General features: G+C 41.2%; 1 protein-coding gene and 1 pseudogene across 3 annotated transcripts in view; one reads left to right on the forward strand and one right to left on the reverse strand.

Moving 5' to 3' along the window:
* Window positions 1-8,618: 8,618 nt before the first annotated feature.
* LOC140519203 (uncharacterized) lies at window positions 8,619-11,401 on the reverse strand (annotated as a pseudogene).
* Window positions 11,402-21,105: 9,704 nt separating this feature from the next.
* The window catches only part of MSRA (methionine sulfoxide reductase A), a 581,108-nt gene continuing 578,451 nt past the window's right edge, over window positions 21,106-23,762 (forward strand). For 2 of the 3 annotated variants that reach the window (XM_072634836.1, XM_072634837.1), the window contains exon 1: window positions 21,106-22,669. In XM_072634836.1, the coding sequence (XP_072490937.1) occupies window positions 22,594-22,669 (76 nt within the window). In that variant the 5' untranslated portion in view covers window positions 21,106-22,593. The remainder of the gene's footprint in view (window positions 22,670-23,762) is intronic. The other variant, XM_072634838.1, reaches the window with a different exon arrangement.

Below are 23,762 nucleotides of genomic sequence, written 5' to 3' on the forward strand. Positions count from 1 at the left end.
TATGGTATCCATATTTGAGATAGCCGGTTTGCTCTGGATTCTCTTTCCTTTAGATTCTTCTTCATTATTCCCATCCTGAGGATGCAGAAGAAGCCTCCAGGGATTACCATAAATAGAACTGCCAAAGAGGTCATGTAATGCCATGCTGTGGTGTGCCATTTAAAACCAAGGCAGTTGACTGCTTTATGGGAAGTCATGCCAGAAGAGTCCCTGAGGAACATATATATATAGGAAGCACACCTGAGAAGCAGCATGGCCAGTGAGATTGAAGCACGGTGTACCTACAGGGTGGGTAGTGAGGTGGCACAGTGAATAGAGTGCTGGGCCTAGAGGCAGGAAGGCTCTTCTTCCTGAGTTCAGATCCAACCTCAGACACTTACTAGCTATGTGACCCTGGGTAAGACACAGCCCTATTTGCCTCAGTTTCCTCATCTATAAAATGAGCTGGAGAAGGAAATGGAAAACCACTTCGGTATCTTTGCCAAGAAAATCCCCAACTGGGGTCATGAAGAGTAGGACAAGACTAGAAACAACTGAAAAAATGTTGCCTATATGGTGGAGGCTCAAGCCTGGGTGATGTTGTGGTTATTAAGAAAATCCTTCTTGTATTCTCCATTGAACTCTAGCCATCCCCTGGTGATCAGCCAGGATGGAAAAGTTGTCTCCACAAGAGTCTAGATAGGATTCACTATTTACCACATGGAGAAATTGTTCCCTTTCTTCATTGATGATTTTTTAACTGAGGCATTGCCTATTAGGGCTCTTTTTCAAATGGCCTGTGGCTGCATCTTTTCCGCTGGTGTGAGAGACACTGAGATCTTAGTGGGAACAGCTCAAACTAGTTTGATCTTGGGATTTTGGACCTTGCTAGGAGATATGCTAGGACCTGCTTAGGAGAGAGAATTTCATAACTTCCTCTGAGTAGTCATAGTCAGACACTCAATAATACTAGTGTTTGTATCTTTTACATTCAAGTCCATTCAGTAAATGTACTCTAGTCTATGATAATAGCAATAAAAAAAGCTACATAGCATTTATAGAGTGCTTTAAAGTTTGCAAAGCACTTTATATATACTATCTCTGAGTGTGAACATGTAATCTTTTGGGTCGTGCAAAGTTTGGAAGAAGAGATAAGAATCTTAGTGGGATGGGGGCTGAGCCATTTTGATATGTTATGAACTAAATTATTATAATGTCTAATTTCCAACCCAAGTCTAAGTAAGGCAAGCTAAAACCTCAGGTAATATCTAAGGCACCAAAATAGGCATGGGAGCTAGCAGGAATCCAGGCAGTCTTGTTTCCATTCTCTCAGAGGAATAAATACTTAGGCTAGAAGACACAGAGATCCAAATGGGGTCCTATTGCACATGTATGAGAATCTCTGTAGGTGACCAAGAAGCTGGAGCTGCATGAACTAAATCTCTACCTGTTAGTTTAGGCAGAAATTATATTTGCCTGTCTCTAGTGCCCACATAAAGTAATCGCTCCTATACAAAAGAGAAATTCTCTCTCTCCCCCTCCCTCCAAAAATATACATACGTACATACATACACACACAAACACACACATATGTATATATTTATATATAATCTTATTTAATTCTCCCAACAACTCTGTAAGTACTATGAGTATCATTACCTCTTTTTACCAAGTAAGAAAACTGAAACTTATTAGATGACTCGCTCATGGTCACACAGCTAGTAAATGTATGATATAGATCTTTCTTTCCCTGGACTAGAACCCTATCCATTATGCAACACTGCCTCTAAGAAAAACACCTGGATCTGAATCTTGGCTCTTAAACTTTGTTAGCTCTGCACTATTTCTCTGGACTTTGAGGATTGGACTGGGTGATTGGTAGTAGTTCTAGGGTCTCTTCTAGCCCTAAACTTATCAGTACAATTTTCTCCTATTCCTACTTCACAGGGTTGTTGGGAAGAAAATGCTTTACAAAACTTTAGAAATGTAAATTATTTTTATTCAAGAAGTATTTATTAAGCATTTAGGATATGCAAACCACTGTGCTAGGTGCTAGGGAACCCAAGACAAAAGGAAATGCTCCTTGCCCTTGTGAAGTCACTGAACATAATTATGAATGATATCTCTCAAGTATTTTCTGGGTCTCTGAAAGCCAAGAAGACAAGTGCAGGGGCAGAGGGAAAATAAAAAAATGGGTAAGATAGCACAATTTCTTCCATTCTTTATAAGGAACTACTCCTAGACCAGGGAGGCTATAATAATGTGCATTTATATAGAACTTACTTTATCTCATTTGATCTTCATAACATCCCTGTGAAACAAGGAGTACAAATATTAGCCCCAACTTATAGATGGAGAAACTGAGGTGCAGAAGTGACTTGTTCAAGGCCACCTAGTTAGTAAAGGGGAGTGCAAGGACTTAAGCTCAGGGCCTCCAACTCCAAATCCAGCGTTCTTCCTATCATACACGGTGCTGCCTCTTTGTTTTCATTCATAGTGTTTTGCAACTCATGTCTATTTGAAATATGCCAATCTGGTGTTGTGGAAAAAGACCTTGAGTTTGATCTTTGCTCTGCCATTTGCAGTAATATAACTTTTGATATGCAAAGTCACTGCTCTGGGTGTCAGTTTCCTCACATGTAAAACAATGGGGTGGGGCTAGATGACCTCTAAGGTATATACCAGATGTTAACATCCATAACTCTTACATGATGAATGTTGCTAGGTTATATGCTTGGCCAGCTGTGCATGACAGAAATCCCCTTGTGTAGAGCTTCTATTTGTGTACAGAGCCATCTGTGGACAAAATTGCGGAGTCTGAAAAGTTTGTCTTTGCTATTCCCATGTTCATCTTTCTTTAGTCATGCTTGTCCTCTCCCTTTCCCTGCCCTCATGACTCTTCTTTTAGGGGCTTATATCCTCCTGCTATAAGCTATAGAAACCAGAAAAAATCTGATATCAGTCATATCAACTTGATGTGAGTTTTTTTATACTTAAGTGTAGTTTTTTAGCCCTCTTTGGCATTATTTCTAAATGCAGAATGAAAGACCTTTTCCTTGTGAAAGGAATGTTTGTTATATGTGGGGCACTAACCAGGGGATCCCTACTGAATCCCCCCCCCCCCCAATCCCCTTGGTGAAATCATAAGATATAAGGGGCACATAACAGACAAAAAGTTGTAAACATACTCTCCTTTAAAGTCTTAAGTGGTCAAATTTGCAGATTATAAGTGTCTATTTTTACAAAATGCAAATGGGTCAAAGTTTGAAATAGGTATATCATTACATCATTCAATCATCCAGTAAGCAAGTATTTATTATGGATCAGGAACAATGCTCAGTGCTGGGGACACAAAGAAAAAATGAAAGTCCTTGATTAATAAAATTACATTTGAATAGGGGAGACAATTTGTGCATATCTATTATCTGTAGATATCTATATCCATCTATCCATATCCATACATACATGTCAAAACTTTTGGGGGATGAATTAAGGCCCCAAAGTTAGCAGTATGCCTGACAAGTTGGGAGGTTGTCTTTCTAGTATTATAGCTTTTGTGTTCCCACCAGTGTACTTTCTGCCTTAATTATAAGTCAAGGATTATTTGGGCAGTGAGGTAGCTCATTGGGTAGAGCACTAGACCTGGAGTAAGAAGACTTATCTTCCTGAGTTTAAATCTGGCCTCAGATACTTCGTAGCTATGGGACCCTGGGCAAGTCACTTAGCCCTGTTTCCCTCAGTTTCCTCAAGGGTAAAATGAACTGGAGAAGGAAATGGCAAACCACTCCAGTAACTTTGCCAAGAAAACCCCAAAATAGAGTCATGAAGAGTTAGACATGACAGATACTGGATAGAGATTGAAGGGGAAGAAAGTGAAGTTAGAGCAAGAGTAATGGCCTAAAAGAATATTGAGAGCTAGAAGGAATGATGGTCTTGATGAGGTATAGAAGGAGTAAAGTACATGGTGAGATGGAATGATGGGAGGTAATGGTAAGATGTCAGAGAATGCCAATTTCTAACTAAAGTAATGGAACACTTGTGGGTAATGGCATGAAACTGTGTGACCATCGAGATCTGTGACTGAGGTGAAAGAGTAGGTTATGGGACTTAAGGAAGTTGAAAAAAATGAGAGTTTAGGAAGTTTGAGAAATTATATCCTATTACAGTAGTTCTCTGAAACTATTAGAAGTCCCTGGACCATTAAACTCTCCTTGTAAAAAGATAGGTGCTGGAGAGAACAGGAAGATGGTGAATTAAGTTCTGACTCCATCTCAGGCAACTAGGTGGCTCAATGGATAGTGCTGGGCCTGATCAGAAAGATCTGAGTTCAAATTTGGCCTCAGACACTTATTAGCTATGTGAACTTGGGCAAGTCATTTGACCTCTGTCTACAGTTTTCTTAACTATAAAATGGGGTTAATAATAGCACCTGCCTCCCAGAGTTGTTGTGAGGATCAAATAAGATAATATTTGTAAAACACTTAACATAGGGCCTGGGTCAGAATAGATACTTAATAAATGCTTGTTTTCTTTCTTTTTTCTTGATAAAGGAGAGGAGATGATCTTAGAGTCAGCATACTACAGCAATGATTTAGGCCAAGGTCTCCCACTCTAGAGCCATTTAGAGTCATTCTGATCTGTATCATGCCACTGGACTCAGATGACCCTGGAGGAGAGAATGAGGCTGGTGACTTTGGACAGCATTCCCTCACTTAAATCCAATTCACTTGCAAGCCATGATATCACCTCCCTGATGTCATGGTCCTCTCTGAGAATGGAGGACAAACAACAGCTTTTCTTTTAAGAACTTGGACACCATGCCCTTTTGTGTTTCTTTGTTCAGTATGGACATTACTTTATTGTCTATGGTACCTTTGAGCAAAATGTAACTTTTCTGTTTATTTCTTAATTATATCTAGTTTTGCTTTTGCTTTGTTTGAGATCATGACTGCTACCTGTAATGGTAATTTAAATAGGGAGATCTTACCCATTCATTAATAGGCCCATGTGACCTGCCTAGGTCACACAGAAATCTGAGTCACATGGATCCTGTAGTGGGAGGAGCTTGCTGAACAGGTGGAACTGGAAGGGTGGAACAGGAAGAGGCGGAGCTAGAGCAGAGCTGAGAGGAAATTGGTCAGAGTCTAGTCAGAGCTAGGAAGGACAGGCAAGCAGGTTGCTGACTAGTGTGAGTGAAAGTGCTTGTTTGTGATTTTGTTTAAGAAGGCCTGCTTGTGATTTGTTTAATGGAGCTGGTCTGTTCTCTGCATTTTTATTGTGTATAGATTTTTGTTACTATGATGGATTTGGCTTTCTGGTGTCTGAATACATGTTTTGGTTCTTCCTTCCATGTGGAAAGTCTGTGGCATTTCCTGATTCAGAATTGCACCGGGATATTTGGGATATTCGTGGCCACAGTGGGTGCTGTGAGTATTGCATTGGTGCTACGCTACCCTTGTCCTTTTACTTCAGAAAAACCTTAATAGATTTTGCTCTAGCCTTTTTAAAAAATCTACGTGTATCCTTCTGTTTCAAATATGTTTCTTTTCTTTTCTTTTCTTTTTTTTTACTCTTTAAGTTTATTTATTTAAGAAGCCCTTATTAAAAGCGCATAACAAGTGCTACGCTCAGTGCTTGGCACACAAATACATAAATGAATCAGGTCCTTCCTTCAAAGAATTTATATTCTTCTGAGGAAAACAATATTCACATAAATAAATTATGCATACACAGATACATATACAAATATACCTATCCACCCCACCCCCATGTATGTATATCTATGTACATACAAACACATGTACATACTTACATGCACCCATACGTACATATATACACACATTGATTGATAGACTTTCATTCTTCTGGAGGAAACAACATCCACATAGATATGTAAATCACATAAATATGTTTCTTTTAAACAATGTATCATTGGATTCTTATTTCTAATCTATTCTATCTTCCATTTTATGGGTGAATTTATCCTGTTTATACTCATACTTATTACTGCCATGCATTTCCCTCTATTCTATTTCCTTTTCCTTCTTTCCCTCCTGTACCTGAAGAATCTGTTTTGCTTTTGACAGGTGCCTTTCTTAATTTAAAACCCTTCCTTTAACTTCCCCCACCTTTTCCTTAATTCCTTTCCCTCCAACTTCTGTCAAATAAAATGAATTTTAGTACCAAACTGATTGTATTTTTATTCTTCCCTCCTCTAGCCAGTTTTAATGAAAGAGAAGTTTAAGTGTCACTCTCCTCTATTATATAAACCTCTTCTTTACACACCACATTTATGTGAGATAATTTCCCCCACTTCCAGTGCATTCTTGTTCCTTACCCTTTCATTATTTTTTTGAGATCATCCAAACATAACAGAATCATACATAGGCTTTTTGTCTAATTAAATTTCTGTCAGACTTCTGATTAGGATACTATTCTGAGGAATTACATGGATCATCTTCCCATATAGGAACATAAACAGCTTAATCTTGTTTCGAACTTATTGATTTCTCATTTATGTTTATCTTTTTGTTTTCCTTGAGTCCTCTGTGTGAATATAAAATTTTTTATCCAGTTCTGATCTTTATTATTATTATTATTTTATTAAGAATACTTGGAAGTTTTTTATTTCATTAAGGGTCAATTTTCCCCCAGTAGGATTATACTCAGTTTTGCTGGGTAAATTATTCTTGGTTGTAATCCTAGGTATTTTGCCCTCTGGAATATCATCTTCCCAGCTCGCTATCCTTTTATAGTGGTGACTGCTAAATCTTTATGCAATCCTGGCTCCTTGGCACTTGAATTCTTTCTGGATTTTTACAGTACTTTTTCCTTAACCTGAAAGCTCTGGATTTTGGCTCTAATATTCCTGAGTTTTCATTCTAAGGTTTCTTTCAGGAGGTGACCAGTGGATTCTTTAATTTTCTACTTTGCCCTTTGGTTTTAGGGTATCATAGCTATTTTCTTTTATGAATTCTTGAAATTTGATGTCAAGATTCATTTTTGCTCATGGATTTCAAATAGCCCAATAATTCTTACATTGTTTCTCCTTAATGTTTTCTAGATCAGTTGTTTTTCCTATATTTCTATTTTTTTCTCCAATCTTGTGTCCTTTGCTTTTTTCCCCTCGATATCTCATAAAGTCAGTAGTTTATTTGGCCTGTTCTCCTATTGAAGGAATTATTTTCTTCAATAAGTTTTTGTACATCTTTTACAAAGCTGTTAATTCTCCTCTTACATATTCTTCCATAGATTTTGTTTATCTTCTCATTTCTCCCTACCACTTTCATTAAAAAAAATTTTATTTTATTTTTTTGAGGGTTTGCAGCATGTGGTGCTCTTTATCAAAACACTCCCAGTGACTGTAATATACACTAAAGCACTTTTCTTATATAAAAATGCATAGGTCTTTAATTTCTCTGTGACAGCCACTGGGACCTGACTTCAGAGCTTTTAGGCATAATATAGTTTTATATATTTTATGGTCTATGGGGTTGATGATACATACATACATACATATATATGCATATATATACATATACATATATATGTAATTTAAAGTTTTCTTTGCTTATAAGTAGGTAAGTCTGAGTGATACAGTACATACCATATAGTTAAGAATACTGGTAAGTTCAGCAACTAGAACATGTGATGAAGAAACAGACTGCTCCTTAGAACAACACTCATAGTGGGAAGGCAGTGATAAGGACCTTTCTTTTATTCTTGAGAGAGACATGAGACTGTGCAAACTAAGGACTTTTAAACTGGAATCAGTCAGGAGTGCAGAATGAGCTCCTCTCTTACCTGGAGTGGGGTGGGAAGGGGTGGTAGGAAGGGTGCAAGGTGGGCCTTTGGCCCTCCTTCCCCAAGTCCTGTTGCAGTCAGGCTCTGTGGGAGGAGTCCTTGAACCATTAAATAGATTTGGTCCCCAAGAGTTAACACAAAAAGCCACAGGGAAGTTGTGGGCCACCTCCGCCTGCCCCCTGCCCCCTGGGACCCTGCCAGATAGAAGAGGGATAGAGCACCCTAAGCTGGTGCATTCCAGGACAAGGCGGGTCAGGTATAGGAGCATAATCATTGCACTTAGACAAAGAAGTGGGCTGACAGTTTTGGTAGCTGCTCCTGGGGACTGCCCATCTTTTTCCTCTTGTTTTCTCCATCCTGACTCCTTCTCATACCCCCTTCCCCTTACTGGGCAGGGTCTCAATCTCGTCTGGGATTCCTGAGTCCAGGCAGGCTTGTGAAGTCACCCAATATGATTGCCAACAGCAAAGGAGGGGTCAGGTAGAGGAGTGGGAGTGCCAGGGACTTTCTTACAGTTCACACTATCAAAACTCTAATTTGAAGAAAAATTGATAAAAAAAAAAATCTTCCTTTCCCTCCCCCTCTCCCAACACTTGGGACTTGCCTCTGTGCTTTATGGGGAGAGCTGGCCTGGCTGTCTGATCCTGTTGTGCCAGGCCACTCCCAGGCCAGAGGCCCCAAACCTGGGCTCTGTGGTATGTGATTCAGGGGAGGAGAAGAGGAGCAGAGAGAAAGTTGAGTGCCCACACCAAGGCACATGATGGGGAAGAGAAGGACAGGGGTCATCATCAGAGCAAGCTGAAGAGGAGGGGAAGAAAGACAGGCATGACTCCAGTTCAGGTAGCCTGGGGTCCAGGCATCAGAACTTTTATCAGCCCACTACACCTGCTTGCAGATGACCTGGTGCTCCATGGTCTTGTCCAGGACTCCAAAGTGGTGATGGATGCCTTGTACTTGGACTTGACTGTGCTTTTCATCTCCTGCAGCTTCACTTTAAGCTCCTTGTTTTGCCACTCCAGGTGCTGGCACACATTCTCCTTCTGGCCATGGCTGTGTTTCATGTTCAGGTCAGTGTTGATCTAGTCAATCTGGAGGTTGGCTTTCTTGGACCAATCACTGGCCAGCTCTGTTTTGCTCTGCTCCTCCTCTAGCTAAGCAATGCAGGCATCCAAGTGCTGCTTCTCCCCTAGGGTTAGGACTTCTTTGCCACTGCTGTTGGCCATCTCATCTCATCTCCTCTGTAATCTGTCAGCTCATCCCTCTCTTGCTGGGCCTGATACTTAGCATGCTCCACAGCCACCAATTCCTCCTGGAGCTGAAACATCTCTGCCTCCATAATCTTAAACTTCTTCTCATTCTCTTTGCACTAGGCCACTTGGGAAGCCCGAGTATCCTGCATATAATCTTTCATTTGAAGTTTGTGTAGCTGTTTCATGGTCTCATCTCAGCTCCTGTTGACTGAGTTGATATGAGCCTCAAAGTTCTTTTATTTCTGCTTGTCCCCCAGCTCAGACTCCATCTCCTGAACCTGTTGGAGCAGCTTCTTCTTCACCTCATTCTGTTCATCATGGCCCTGGGGATCCCATTCAAAATGGGCCTTGAATACCTTCAGGTTTACTTCAAGTCACAGCTTGAATCCACAGTGGCCTGGAGTTCATCTTCCATCTCCTCTAGCTGGGTCTTCATCTACTCCACACTTGCTGCTCCAGGGCCTACTTTGACTTTTTCAGCTCATGGATGCTCTTGCTGATGTTGTCCTTGGAGCTTATCAAGTACTCATCTCAGCGTGAAGCTGCTTGTTGAGGCATTCCAGCTCAGCCTTTTGCTTGATGACTTCCTCCAGGCCCTTAGCCATAGACAAAGCCTTCATATCTTTCTCTTGCACCTTGGCCTCCACCCAGTTGCACTCCTCAGTATACTTGGTTGAGATGGTCTTTTCCTCTGCTAGGAGCTGGTCAAATTTCTTCTGCTTCTTCTCCAGGTTGGAGATGATCAGGTTGACTAGAAGGTTGTCCAGTTCCTGCTGCAGTCATGTCCTCATCTTCTCCAGCTTGTTGTAAACTACTGCCTTCTCTTCATACTCTTGGCTCACCCCTCTTAGGTCCTTCTATAATTTCCTCTTACCTTCCTCCACTGACTCTAGGCAGACCACAGTGTTGACCATCCTTTTCTTCATGTAAGCCATCTGGACTGTGAGTCATGAAGCTGAGACTCCAAAGCAAAGAAGTCTCCGGCCAGCTTGCAGAACTTGCTTTCTGACTGATTAAGGAGGCCTGTGATGTTGTTCAGCTCAACCTGGAGCTTGGTGACCTTGTGAGTCAGCTCCATCTGTATCTTCTGGCCTTCAGTGACACCTGCAGCTCCTGAAGCTGTATCTCCACTTTCTTATGCTTGTGTTCTGAGTCCCCTTCACTGTGCAGAAGGGCTTTCACCTCACTGGAGAGCTCCACATGCTCATTCCCCAGCACTTGTTAGGCTTTCTCCAGGTTGGCTTTCACCCATTTGGTTTGTTCCAGTTGCTCAGCCAATTCCTCCACAGTCTGGGAGTATTTCTCCCTCTTCATCTGGATCTAGGCTTCATGGATCTTTGCTTCATCATTGAAAGTCTTCTTCAAAATATTTACTTCCAGTTCCCACTTTGACCTGAGCTACTGCCAGGCAAGGGTAGAATCCAGGCTGTCCTCCAGCTCTTTTTTCAGAGCTTCCAACATCTCACCAAGATCCTGCTTGTGTTTCTTGGCCTTGTTCTGGGAAGCCCACTCTGACTCCAGGTCCTCCTGAAGCTCAGAGATCTGGGATTCCAGTTCATGAATCTCCTTCAGGGCCAGGCTCTTTTTAGCCATTTCTTCCTCTACTCTGACCTGGAGCTCCTCTTCAGTCTTGCCAAGCTGCCTCATGAACTCAGAGATCTGCAGATGCATCTATGCCATCTGGCCATTCAAGTCTGTAGCGTCTCCCTCCAGCTTCCATCAGGTCTTCTCCAGGTCTTGCTTCTGTTTTTCTTTTTTGCGCAGGTGTTCTTCCAGATCCATGATCATGGCCTCATACTTGTTCCTTAGTTTGGTCAGGCTCTTGGACTTCTCCTCATCTTTCATGAGGTTGGAAGTGAACTCTGATATTCTATCCTCCAACAATTTCTCCTTGCTGAGTTTGCAGTTGTGGCCTTCTAGGATGATCTGATCTTCTTCAAGCTTCTTCAGCTTAATTCTGTGGTCACCTCCAGGTGCAGCTTCCAAGTCTTGCACTTTCCTCTTCTTTTATCTTTTTGAAAAAACTCTTTCTTTAACTCTAGTAGGAATTCTTTTTGGACTTGTGTCCAATCTGCATTTTTCTTTGAGCCTTTGTTTATAGGTACTTTCAAGTCATTGTCTTCCATGTTTGTTTTGATTGTGTCACCATAATAGCTCTTTATTGTTGGATTCTTTTTCTCTTCTCATTCTTCTAGTCTACTTCTTGAATTTGGATTTTATGTTGCTGATGGGTTTTGTATTTTGGGGGGCAATGTCTGGCCTGAGCTTCTGTCCTTTTATGTCCTTCTGCTGGTTTTATAGCTTACTCTGGGAGCCTGCAAGTTTTCAGTGTACCCAAAGTAGTGTGATTGATGGAGAGGTCTGTTCATTGTTCTCTTGGTCTGAGCTTTGCAAATTTTCTGACCTAGGTTTGGGTCTGCTGGCTTATATGTTGTTGAGTTTCAGTAGACTGCTGATGGACTCAATATTGCACTGTTAGTGCCCTGGGAGACTCTGCAGGTTCACAGTGATTGAACTGCTATCTGCCCTTTAGTCTGGGACTCTTGCTCTGGTAATTCTACTGTAGGCTTATGTGCTAGGTTAAAGCCAAAACTGCGTCACTGCTTTGCTCCTGGGCTACATTTCAGGAACTTGTTTTGCTTAGTATAAACCTGGGGCCACCCATGCTTACAAGTGCTCTTCTCTGGCCTGGATCTAGGACTCAGACCTCAGGACTGGGAGACTGAGTTGCCAGATGGTACCTGTTCCTGTACTCAGAGCTAGTTCAAGAATGCCAAGAGATCTGTTTCTGCCCCATGCTTCCTTTTCTGGTGCTCTGTCTCAGTCTTCTTTCTATCCCTGGGTGCTGGAATGCTCCTTGTTGCTGCAAAATTGTACTCCTGGCCAGCCTTCCCACCTTCCTGGTGCCTGTAGCTCTCTTTATATCTCCCCAAGAACCCCTGGGCAAGAAAAATGACTTTTTCTTGGCTTTCTTGATCAGAATTCAAGCTGGCATGTTTTCTAGGTTGTTATGGAGGAGGTATGTTAGGTAAATAAGGCAAAAATGCTTCCTTCCATTCTACCACCTTGACTCTACCTCCATTAATGTTTTTTTTTCAGGTTAGTTGAGAAAGATATAGGATACTACTTGGTGTGGACGGTAAGAATTTGAAAGTGAAGGGAGATTTGTTTGAGTTTGTAGGCAGCAGGGAAGAAGTCAATAGAAAGAAACTGAAATTTTTTGACAGAATGTGAATGAATGGAGGTAATCTATTGAAGACAATGGGAGGGGATAGGATCAAGTGTATATGTAGAGAGGTTGGTCTTTGTAAGTAAAAAGTGCAACACCTCATTAAATATTCAAGGACAAAATAGTAATGGATGAAGTCAAAGATTTAAAAGCAAGGGAGAGAGGAGAGACTCCTAGTAGATGGTCTCTTTTTTCTCAGTAAAGTATGAAGGGACCACTAACCTGAGAGTATGGAAGGGAAAGAGTTCTGAGACAAGGGAAAGTCAGGAAATAACTGCTGTGGTGAATGGGATATAGTTCTAATCTGAAAGAATAAAAAAAAAATACTTGCTGAAGTGAGGGCAATCCAGTACAGACTGCATATCAAATTTACAACTTCCTTCCTACAACTAAGAAGTTCAGCAGCATATGAGTTAGAAATAAAGGAGAAGGATGGTGGGATAGTCTAGGACAGTGATGGAACAAGGAAGCAAGGTTATCAAGAATTTAATTGTTTCACTAAGGGTTCAAGATGAGGAAAGGAGGAGAGCAAGGGTGACAGCATGAAAAAGAACTGAGTGGTAAATAGCTGCAGATCACAGTTAGGACAAAGAGTAGGTATAGGATAAAAGGGAAATGGGATGATAGAGCATTTTGATCAGATAAAGGAAGTGCCAAGTTCTTCATTATGGAAGTATAACGTGTGGATGATAGTAAGATCAAAGGAGTGACCAGCTCTATGAATAGTTGGGGAATGGAGGAATAGTATGGGAATTGAGTAGACTGGGGGAATGGGAGATTTGATCATTTGAGGGAACAACAATATGTACGTTGGAGTCTCATAATAGGAGGACAGGAATTGGGTAAAGTGGAAGACACTCCAGGCACTGAACTTGTTGAGAGAGGAAGGACAATGTCTTGGTGGATAAACTGCTATGAGGATCTAGGTTGGGTGTCTGAATATGGCAAATATGCAAGTAAGAGAGCTTTCCAAGTCACGGCAATAAAGAAAGGGTCTAGGACAGGGAGTGGGGAACCTGCAGCCTCGAATCCATATGTGGACCTCTAGGTCATCAAGTACGGCTCTTTGACTGAATCCAGATTTCATAATACAAATCCCCTTAATTTGTTCTGTAAAACTTGGACTCAGTCAAAAGGCGACAGCCAAGTACCCAGAAGGCCACATATGGCCTTGAGGCTGCAGGCTTCCCCCACCCCTGGTCCAAGAGGGTGAATTGTGGTGAATAGGAGAAAAGATGTAATGAGGACTGGAAAGGATGGCCAAGGCTGTAAAGTCATCTGGATGGAGGCGGGTTTTGGTGACGAAAAGGAAAGAAATAAGCACTTATATAGCACCTACTCTGTGCTAGGCACTTGCTAAGCCCTTTACAATTGTTATCTCATTTGATCCTCACAACAACCCTGTGAGGTTGGTGCTGTTATTATCTCCAATTTACATCTGAAGAAAGTGACACAGAGGTTTAGTAACTTGTCCAGGGTCACACAGCTAAATAAGCATCTGAGGCTGAATTTGAATTCAAGTCTTCTTCCTGACTCCAGACCCAACACTTTAATCCATTGTGTTACCAACTGCCTCTAAACTCTAGTGAGTTTCAGAAGATGGAAAAAGCAAAAGGAAGAGGCCAAAAATGAAGGGCAGTGTGTCAGTTACAGAGCAGAGGCTCTAGATATCAGAGTGGAAGGGGCCGACATAGTTGGTGGTCAGACAGTGTAGGGAAGGCCTATGGTGAGAGAGCAGAGAGACTTTTACAGATAAGGGGACTCAGCAGGAGAGGATAATGTTCAAAACAAGAGGTGAGTGGAAAACCTGGGATATTTCCATAGAAGAGGAAGCACACAGAGCTTTTAATGATTTAAACATAATATAAAGATGTTGGGCAAATCCACTTTCAGACTCTGACCAGCTAGCTGCATCTACATGTGAAGAGGTTGAGCAGGTACAGAAACAATGACCTGCAGGCTTAGTACAGAGTCTCTGACTTTTTCTTTGCCCCCTCATCTACGTGGCATAGTGGAAGACACTTCAGGTTTAAAAACTGAGTACCGTCCAAGATCACTGCCAATTATTAGGCAAACAACTATTGCCTGCTTTATAGTCTAACTTTCAGAGATTGAAAATGGGGAATACATGGAATAATTATCATAAAATAGTATTCTCCTTGGCCAGTGTAGTTAAATGTAGAAACACTGAGCTATTCTGTCCCTCACTTATTCATGTTCTAATCTACCTTACTTCACTGGTTGGTGCTATGTAGCACTCTAATGATATTCAGTTTGGAGATTTTCAACCTGCAGAGTCATCTATCATATACAGGCAGCAAGATAGCAATGCACATATTAGTAACACGTTTTAGATGATTTGGCGGGGGGCTTCTTTTCCCTCTTCTCTTAGTCACTAATACCTCAGGCTTTCCAAGTCCATGTATATTTCTCGTTGATCAACTTAGCTGACGTCACAGAATGTTTATATAATGGAATCAATACATTTTGCCACCTTCACTGTCACACCCACTGAGGAAGATGCCATTATTTTTCTAATTATAAATGACAATTCAATAAATGTTTTAAAGCATTAAATAATTTAGAGCATTAAAAAATAAAGCCCTAGACTAGGGAGAGGAGTCCAAAGAAAAGATTAAGTGTAAGGGATTAAGTGTTTGCTGGGATGACTCTGCTTTGTTCTAAAGAGTTTGGTACCTAGGTTGAGAATATTTTGCAAGGGAGATGAAAGACCTTGGTAGCTAAACTCTGAGGAAATAGAAGGTGTCTGCAAGTTTTAGTGGCATGGGTTCTAGGGCCTTAATAGAACTAGCAAAAAAAAGCCTGCTATACAGGCTTTAAGTGACCATAGTAGCACCTGCTCTTCCCTGGGGAGGTGGACATGTGGCCATCATAGTAGCATCCAGCAAAGTGGTGTCCTTCAGAGACCAGTGCAGCAGAATGGACCCTATAAAACCAGTGTCAACCAGAGGATTACAATATCACTAAAAGACATCAGCACCTTATGGCATGAGTTAACCCTCTTTGCACGTTTTGTGGTTACTTGTGTTCCATGTGTGCCCCTCCATATATGTGTCTACACCATGTGTGTTCTCAGCAAGTACCTCTCCATGTGTGTTCCTTATGTATATCTGATCTTCCATCTGATGCTGTGTATGTGTATTTGTGGGGTACTGTGCCCTAGGATTATGGGGCAAAGGTTTTGCCGTTGCTTTCCTTACTATGCCATTGAATTGTGTCTTTTCTTAAATTAACTGTGTCTTCCTGCTGGGTACTCAAGGTACACATAATGGTGGGGACTTATGAGCTACATATAATTGGTATATTTTAGAAGGGGGAAATGAATTGAGGTTTTCTTTGCTATGAGACCAGTTCTCTATCCATTTATGTCATTCATGTTATTTATGTCACCACACCCTACTTAATACTAAAATGATTTTCTAGTCAGTGATGTGAAAAAAATGGTCATTTCCTTGAATGCTGACATGGTTATGCGTATATCACATCATCACAACACACAAGATGATAACAAACCATAAGAAGAACGATAGATCTTACATGTACCAAGGTACAGACCAGAATTTATTCCTGGTTTGATTCTGCAGTTACAGGTGAGAACCACCAGATGGCTTAAGGAAATGAATCCATAACAAATGTAAATTCATGTAGTGAATCTAGGGATGGGGGGAAGGAAAGGAAGTAACTAGGGATTAGAATGCTCTAGGCACTACAACCACAAACCAGTCAATGAATCCTAAGGCACAACTATCGCCGACGTAGACCAAAAGATGTTTTAAAATTGCACGGTATTGTTCTTCCAAGTGCAAACAGTGAAATCTGATCATTGAAAAGAGAACCCTGAACTAAATGGAATCAGTCAGTAGTGCGTCTGCTTCTTTCATAAAGTGCTTCACTGGTATAAGGCACTGTAGATTAAAGTTCTAAATAAAGGCTACAGTGGCTTATTGATCATATGTACCATACTAAGTGAAGATGACCAAAGACCACCTGAAGATTTGTGACAGATTAGCAGTATAGAAAGTTATTTCTGTTTTCATATATGCACAGAGACTATTACTTTTTGAGGGAGAAGAGGAGTTGGTAATAACACTTAGGACTTAGTAAACTTTGGGCATTTTATCTGTAGGCAGAGTAGGTAAAATTAGATGAATAATTTAAAAAAATTGAAGATAATTTAAACTTAAGATATAGTAAAGCTCTGAGGCATGATCTTGAGATGGAGATCAAGCCTTCTGATTACATAGCACTTGAGATAACATATTCAGATAACACAGCCTACTTATAAAACTTTCCTTAAAAAGGTCATGGAATATTTCTAGTACTTTTGCTAAAGAAGAAAAAAAATAGTTGTCTATTGGTATGAGTCCCTTTTAATCACCCATTCATAAAAGCAACAACAATATGTTTTAAGACTATAGGACGACAAATTATTTATTTGTTCATAGATCACAGATTTATAACTGGAAGGGACCTTAAGAAGTACGTATATAGTTCCCTCGTTTTACAAATAAGAAAACAGAGAAAGTGGCAGAAGTGGGATTTGAATCCAAGTTCATTAACTGGATATGATTTTGAAGAAACTGAAATGGTGGAAGTCCCTGAAACGTATTCTTTAACAGAGTTCACAGAAACATTAATTTGCCTTTTAGAGCCATAATTTTTTCTAAAGGTGGTAGGAATTCTGTTTTCATCTGAACTACCTATGAATAGGAAACTTGTCTCCTCCCCTCTCCACAGCTATGAATAAACAGAAGGATGAAAATAGTTGCTATTGAGTTGTTTCAATGCTGTCTCACTCTCTGTGACCCCATTTGATTTTTTGAGGGGCAAAGATACTGGTATGATTTGCCATTTCCTTTTCTAGATTTTTTTTTTTTTAATAACAGATGAGGAACTAAGGCAAACAGAATTAAGTGACTTCCCCAAGGTCACACAGCTAGTAAATGTCTGAGGCCACATTTGAACTCAGATCCTCTTGATTCCAGGGCAGGTGCTGTATCTATCCACGGCATCACTGAGTTGCCTGAAAAGGCAGTAGCATAACCCAATCTGACTTGGTTGAAATAGGTTATTTAATCTTTATTAAAACAAAAATCCTCCAAGATACCATCTTACACACATTAAATTAGCAATGATTTTAAAAAAATTCAAAGTTGGTGGGCTGTGGAGAAACAGACACACTATTACATAGCTGGTACAGCTGTAAACTGGTACAATCTTTTTAGGAAGCATTATAGCAAAAAAGAAAAAAAAAGCTATAGGATTTTATTTATCTTTTGACTCCAGTGATCCCATTACTATGACTATGGCCCAAGGACGTTTCTTAAAGGAAATAAAAAACAACTCATGACTATCAAAATATATACAGTAGTATCTAGTAGAAAAAAAAAGGGAACTTGTGTTCAATAATTGGAAAACAGTTGAAAAAAATTGTACAATCTTATGAAAAATTTCTATGCCATAAAAATCAAATATGAAGATAAAAAACAAATTATTTTTAACTTGATTATAAAATTTAGGTGTAAAAAACCCACACCCCAAATTAACTGAGGCTTCTAATTTGTGCATTCATTTTCCTTTTGATTTAACATTGATTGCCACACACAGGTTTACTTTGTGATAGTTCATTTCCTGGTTCAGTATATAATTGGGGATGGATGGGTGTGAGCAGAGGAAGCAATTATCCTTAGGTATAGGAGTTTTAAAGAGGCTATGATGTTGCAGGCAATAGGTAGAAGGCAGGTAAGGGAATACTTGCTCTAGATTTCCCCCACCTCCCAACTCAATGGACTCAGATGTTTTTCCAGGAAGATGTCAGGTAAACAATTATATAGTGCCTAGTACGTACCAGGCAACGTACTAGGCACTTTACAGTTATTATTTCATTTGATCCTCATAACCATAGGGGGTTGGGGCCATTATTTTCCCCATTTTACAGATGGGGAAACAGAAGTGGCTTGTGCACCGTCATTCGGCCCCTACGTGTCTGAGGCTGGATTTGAATTCGGCTCCTCCTGATTCCAGGCCAGGCACTCTGTCCACTGTGCCCAGTCTATGACCTTGATAACAAAACTCTTTGGCATGGATCTCACTTTTACCTCTTGTTATTTAGTAGCCATATAACCTAGGACAAATCAATTAACATCCCTTAGATTCATCTATAAATCCATGTGTCCTGCATACCTCACAGGGCTACTGTGATGAGTAAAGCATCAGCAGAAGTGTTTTTTAAAAGTTCTTGGAAGAGAACCAGAAAATACCCTTTCCTTTCATGTCCTGAAACTTGAACTAGGCTGTGAAGGAAGTTAGAAGGCAGAGGTGAGGAAGGAAAGTGTTCTACTGCTAATCTGCCATAAATCTTCAGATGGCTTTTGGTCACCTTCACTTAGTATGGTATATGTGATCAATAGGCTACTGTAGGCTTTATTTAGAACTTTAATCTACAATGCCTAATACTAAGGTAGAGGATAGTGCAGAGTTGAAATGGTTCACCAGGGGCTAGAGGATTGGTAAAAAGGCAGAGCTGGGAAAGCCAGTGCCACCAGATCAGTGTGTGGAGGGGAATAAAATAAAAGAACTCTGGAAAGACAGGAAGGGGCCAGGCTGCAAGTCAAGTTAAAAGCCAAAGAGAGGATTTTATATTTCTTCCTGGAGTTGAGAGGGAGTCACCAGTAGTGACCAGTCAGGGCTGTATAAAATAGCTTTGGCAATTGTGTTGGATGCATTAGGAAGGGGAGAGACACAAGATAGGGAGACCAATAAGGAGGTTATTGTAATAATCCAGGCAAGAGATGACAAAGGCCTGAACTAGGGAGGTAGTCAATTGAGTAAAGAGCAGACAGACTAGATATGTGGGGGGAAGGAGAGTGAGGAGTCATGGCTAACACTAGAATGATGCTCTCAGCAGAAACAGGGAAATTTGGAAGATGGTGGTTGTGGGGAAAAACAATGAGTTTAGTTGTGTACATGCTGAATTTTGGACACCCTCAAGACATCAGTATGAAACATGTAGCAGGCAGCTGGAGATGTCTGAGAAAACCTCAGGAGAGAGACTAGGACTGGATATAGGTAACTGAGTGTTAGAGTTGTCCATCACCTGCTCACTCAAAACTAAAGAAATCACAATGACAGGGTCTGATGATCCAAATACGAATCCCTGTACTGACAGACTGAAAACCTCTATGACCTTGGGACACTTTCCTTCTCTGGGACTCAGTTTCTTTGTCTTTAAAAAGTGCGCCTCATGAGATGATCTTTAAGGTACCCACCTTACAGGTAGTAGGAGTGAGAAGGAGGAAGGCATGAAGAAATCAAACCCTCGCTGAGATATGGAATTATCTGCCTTAGTGGTCAGCTCAGATATAGTATTACTTCTACTATTGCCTCATAAAGTCATTTCTGAGACATGATTACTTCTATTGTTAAAATCTGTAAGAACTTGTTAGAATGTATAATTTATAGTTTCTTGAGTCAGTATTCAAGCCATATAACTTAGGCTATCGTTTCTTCTTTTATAGAATCAGAGTTGTGTTCCTGATTAAAATACACTTCTTTCACCACATGTAATCAACTCTCAAAAAATAGAAAAAACAAATCAAGAAACTCATTTGACCAATAATCCATCAGAAGTAGGTAAAATAAAAGCTTTTAAAAATTTGCTTGTCTGGCTAATTGCCTCAATGCTTCACTTGCCTAACAGAGATTTGACCTTCTCAGGTCTTTAAAAACTAGGGCAGGCTGCTTTCAAAGTAGGGGGGAAGAACAAGTGGATGAGGGATGTGGAGGGAGGATTGGAACTAGGGCTTTGGAAATGATTCCATAATTAGGCAGTGGGAAGAAAAATACTACTTAAACTTTGAGCTTCTCATTGGTCAGGTAAAACAAAAGTCAGTCAACTTTACTATTTCTTGCTGAACTGTAAAGATCTGCTTTAGCATACTTGTACGGTTATTCTCCTTGAGATCTGTCATATTCCAGATTACATTAAAACACAATCTCCCTTGGATACAATCTAGGCCAATACTATCTAATTTCTCTTTGACAATGATTATTAATGTAGAAGATGTGCCTCCCATTACTCTGAGAAATTAGCCACTCATTTTGAGAAAACATTTGTATTAAGCCAAAAACTTACTTCTGGGTTCTCTAAGTTATTTATTTGGTTCCATTTATGGAAGTCTTATTAGCAAGTGAGACAAAGGCCAGAGGACTGTGTTATTTGTAATAACAAAATGAAGTTCCATTTGAGAAATAAAAAATGTTCTAATATCACCATGAAATGCTATTAAGTATGCCTGTAGTAGTCTGATGAACTCTGCTGTTACTTTCCTGATAATAACTAATTTATAAAGTGCCTTCTTGGTGCAAAGTTGGTGTCTCTACCTTTTGCAACAGTTAAGAGGCAGAGAGGCAGAGATTCCAAGTCACTGGATAGTTGCTCTGTGTTTTCACTTTAGGTAATTGTTAAGCCATTAGTTTATAATTAATTGGTAAGGGTAAATTGTAATGCTCCTAAAGCAGGAATCCTAAAATCCTATGGCAATTCTCAGTACACAAGGGGATAGAGAGTGGTTGGAGTGCTGGGCTTGGATTCAGGAAGACAGGAAGACTCCAGGCAAGCTACTTACCTCTAGAACCCACTTCCTTATCTGTAAAATGGGGATAATACCTACCTCATAGGGCTGCTGTCAAAGAAAAAATGTTAACGCTATGCTATGCATTTTAGGCAAGTCTGCCAGAAACAATTTTATTAACATTCTAAATAGAAGCATTTTTCTACCTTAAAAGACACAACTAAATTGATACGGTTCATCAGTCTTGGCCTCAAACACCTCTTTAATCCAAGACAATCTGAGGTAACATTTATAGGAATTGGGAACAAGGAAAATGTTAAGTTAAAATAGAGTCTTGGTATAACATTCCAGAACTACAGTCATGATCTTGAACTACTCTGTTCTCTGACTGCCTACTCACTTTACAGATTAGAAAGATTAAACATATTAGAATTCTTTCTGAAGGAGAAAATGGCTCTTTCCTTGGGTAGGTCATGGGCCATACCAGCGAGAAGACAATAAGCTTAACAATATGAGATACTCCGTACAAAGTTGGGTTCTTATCCTTAACGACTTCCCTAAGAAAGGATATTTGTTTTTGACCTAACCCCTCTTCCAAGAGAGAAAAGTCAAGAATGAGTTTTAGGCTATGGAAAGCATTATTTCTAAATATTTTTAGTTGAAATAAAAAGGATTTTAGTGCTTCCACAATGTAAAGCTTAAATAAGAGAACGTATTGAAAGTGCTTTGCCCACTTTAAATCGCTATAAAAATCATCATCATTAATTGCTGGTCAATTCTAGGTTGTCTCCAACGGATACTAAAGCCAAGAAGGCAGGGGCTCTTACATCAACTAGTACAGTGCCGGGCACCAGTGTTCTGGGGAAGTATTGGGCAAAAGAATGGTTCCTGTTTCTTTAGCAACTTGAGTTAGCTACAAAGTAACACTAGCCTCCTTTCACAGACGCGGTAACGGCCCTCCAGAGGAGATCACTATCACAGCTGGAGGTCAGGGACAAGTTTAGGGAAAAAAATCGCCCAGATCTGGAAGGGGCCTTAGATGTTACAGATTAAAAAACAAAGCGGACAAGCTGAGCCGCCCAGACCACAAACGTGACCCAAGTTCTTTGATTCACCACTTTCTCCTCTTTCTTTATGTACCTAGCAGCTCCAGGCGCTTACAGAATGCGTGACTTGCATCAGGGAATGAAGATGTTCACAGCGGGGTCTCGCGTGGGGGGTGGGAAGAATCTCATTTTCCTCTGGGAAAAGGAGACACCGTGATTTTCTCGTCCGTGAGCCAATCTGCCAGGACACGGAACCCAGCCTCGCGGCTCGCACGTCCGGCACGGGCTCCTCGGGAGCGGGCCAGGTGCCAAGGCTCACGGCCGACCGCCGTCCCTCAACAGGGCTTAAGGCACAGGAATCGCAAACACGCCCACAAATCCCAACCCAAAGAAAAAAACCAGGGGGCAGCCCCGGCTCCGCCCCTCGGAACCTCCAGCGAGCCACCCTGGCGACCGTTTACACAACTCCGCTTTAGGGGAAAAGCGCCCCCCCCACCTCGCTCGGACTCGGCAGAGCGGCCGGCCCCGCTCCCCGCGCACAGGCCCGCCCCCTCCCCAGCCCCGCCCCTCCAGCTCGCCCCGCCCACCCCTCGACTCTCGACCCTCGACCCCCGACCCTGTCTGTGCTGTCTCGGATCGCCAGCTCAGAGAGACTGCTCCGCGATTTCTGGCCTCGTCGGACCACCGGGGTGATGGGAGACTCAGTCTCAAAGATCGTCAGGCGCCAGGATGCCTTAACTGGCCGCAGAGAGCGGCTCAAAGTAGCAGGTAGGGTCTAGCGGGGTGACGCGCGCGCTGCCGCGCAGGCGCGCTGCCGCCCTCCCTCCGGCTAGTGGAGAGCTGGAGGAAAAAGCGGCCCCCAACTTTATCCCGGGCTCGCCACGTGGGACACGACGCAGGCGCGGAAGGCGCAACAGGCGATGGGGGAGGGGAGGCAGTGTGGCCAGGAGAGCATGAGGGTGGGGGCGCTTAGCTTTGTGCGAAAGGCCTGGTGCTGTTTCGGCAGCTTGAATCTCTGTCGGACATTTTCTTGTAGTTGGAGCCTAAGGTATTTCGGGCATGTAAAAATAATAGTAATCATTATTATTAATAATAATGTCATAATAACATCATCTACTAGCAGCATATTGCACTTTAAAGTTGGCAAAACTTTTTACACCGTCTTCTCTCTGTCCCCCTTCCTGGCTGCCCCCGGAATCCCCCCTCCCTCCCCAGGGGGTCCCCTTTTTATTCTGCGTTTAGCTTAAACTCGTTGATGGCCGTTCATCGGCAGCCCCGTCTCTGTCTTGTCTGGGAGACTTTGTTCAGACGCCTGGGATTTACCAGCCTAGTGCCTGTGTTGAAAACAAGATAATAAGTATAAAATAATCGGTCATGCCTCCCTCCCCCCAAAGTGCCCCACCTCTCGTCTGCCTCACCATTTACTGAAAGAACTTCCTGAAAGTTCATCTTTAACACGGACCTAATTAAAGAATTCGCTAGGAGATTTCTAGGACTCTTCTCCCTTTCAGGGTGATTTGTGCTTACTTCACATTAATCTTTTCTCTACGTTATTATAAATATGTTTTCATCTGTATTCAGTAAACTGGAATGACACGAATTTGAGGCATGAGCCCTAGGGGTATGCCCATATATTAAAGCAAATGACTTTCTCCCCCCAAATGTATCATAATATTTTAGATTAAGATTTTTCAGGGTAGAATAGGCCCTCTGAATTTGTAGTCTAGGAATTACTGTTTGCTGATTTGTCTTGATTACCTATGAAAATTCTGATTTGTTTTGAAATAGGCAGGGTGGTAATGTAGAAGTGTCTTAAAGCCGATAGGAAATATTATTCATTTTATTACTGAGAAAATTGACT

The sequence above is a fragment of the Notamacropus eugenii genome, chromosome 1 (assembly GCF_028372415.1).
Source record: "Notamacropus eugenii isolate mMacEug1 chromosome 1, mMacEug1.pri_v2, whole genome shotgun sequence".
Lineage (NCBI taxonomy): Eukaryota > Metazoa > Chordata > Mammalia > Diprotodontia > Macropodidae > Notamacropus > Notamacropus eugenii.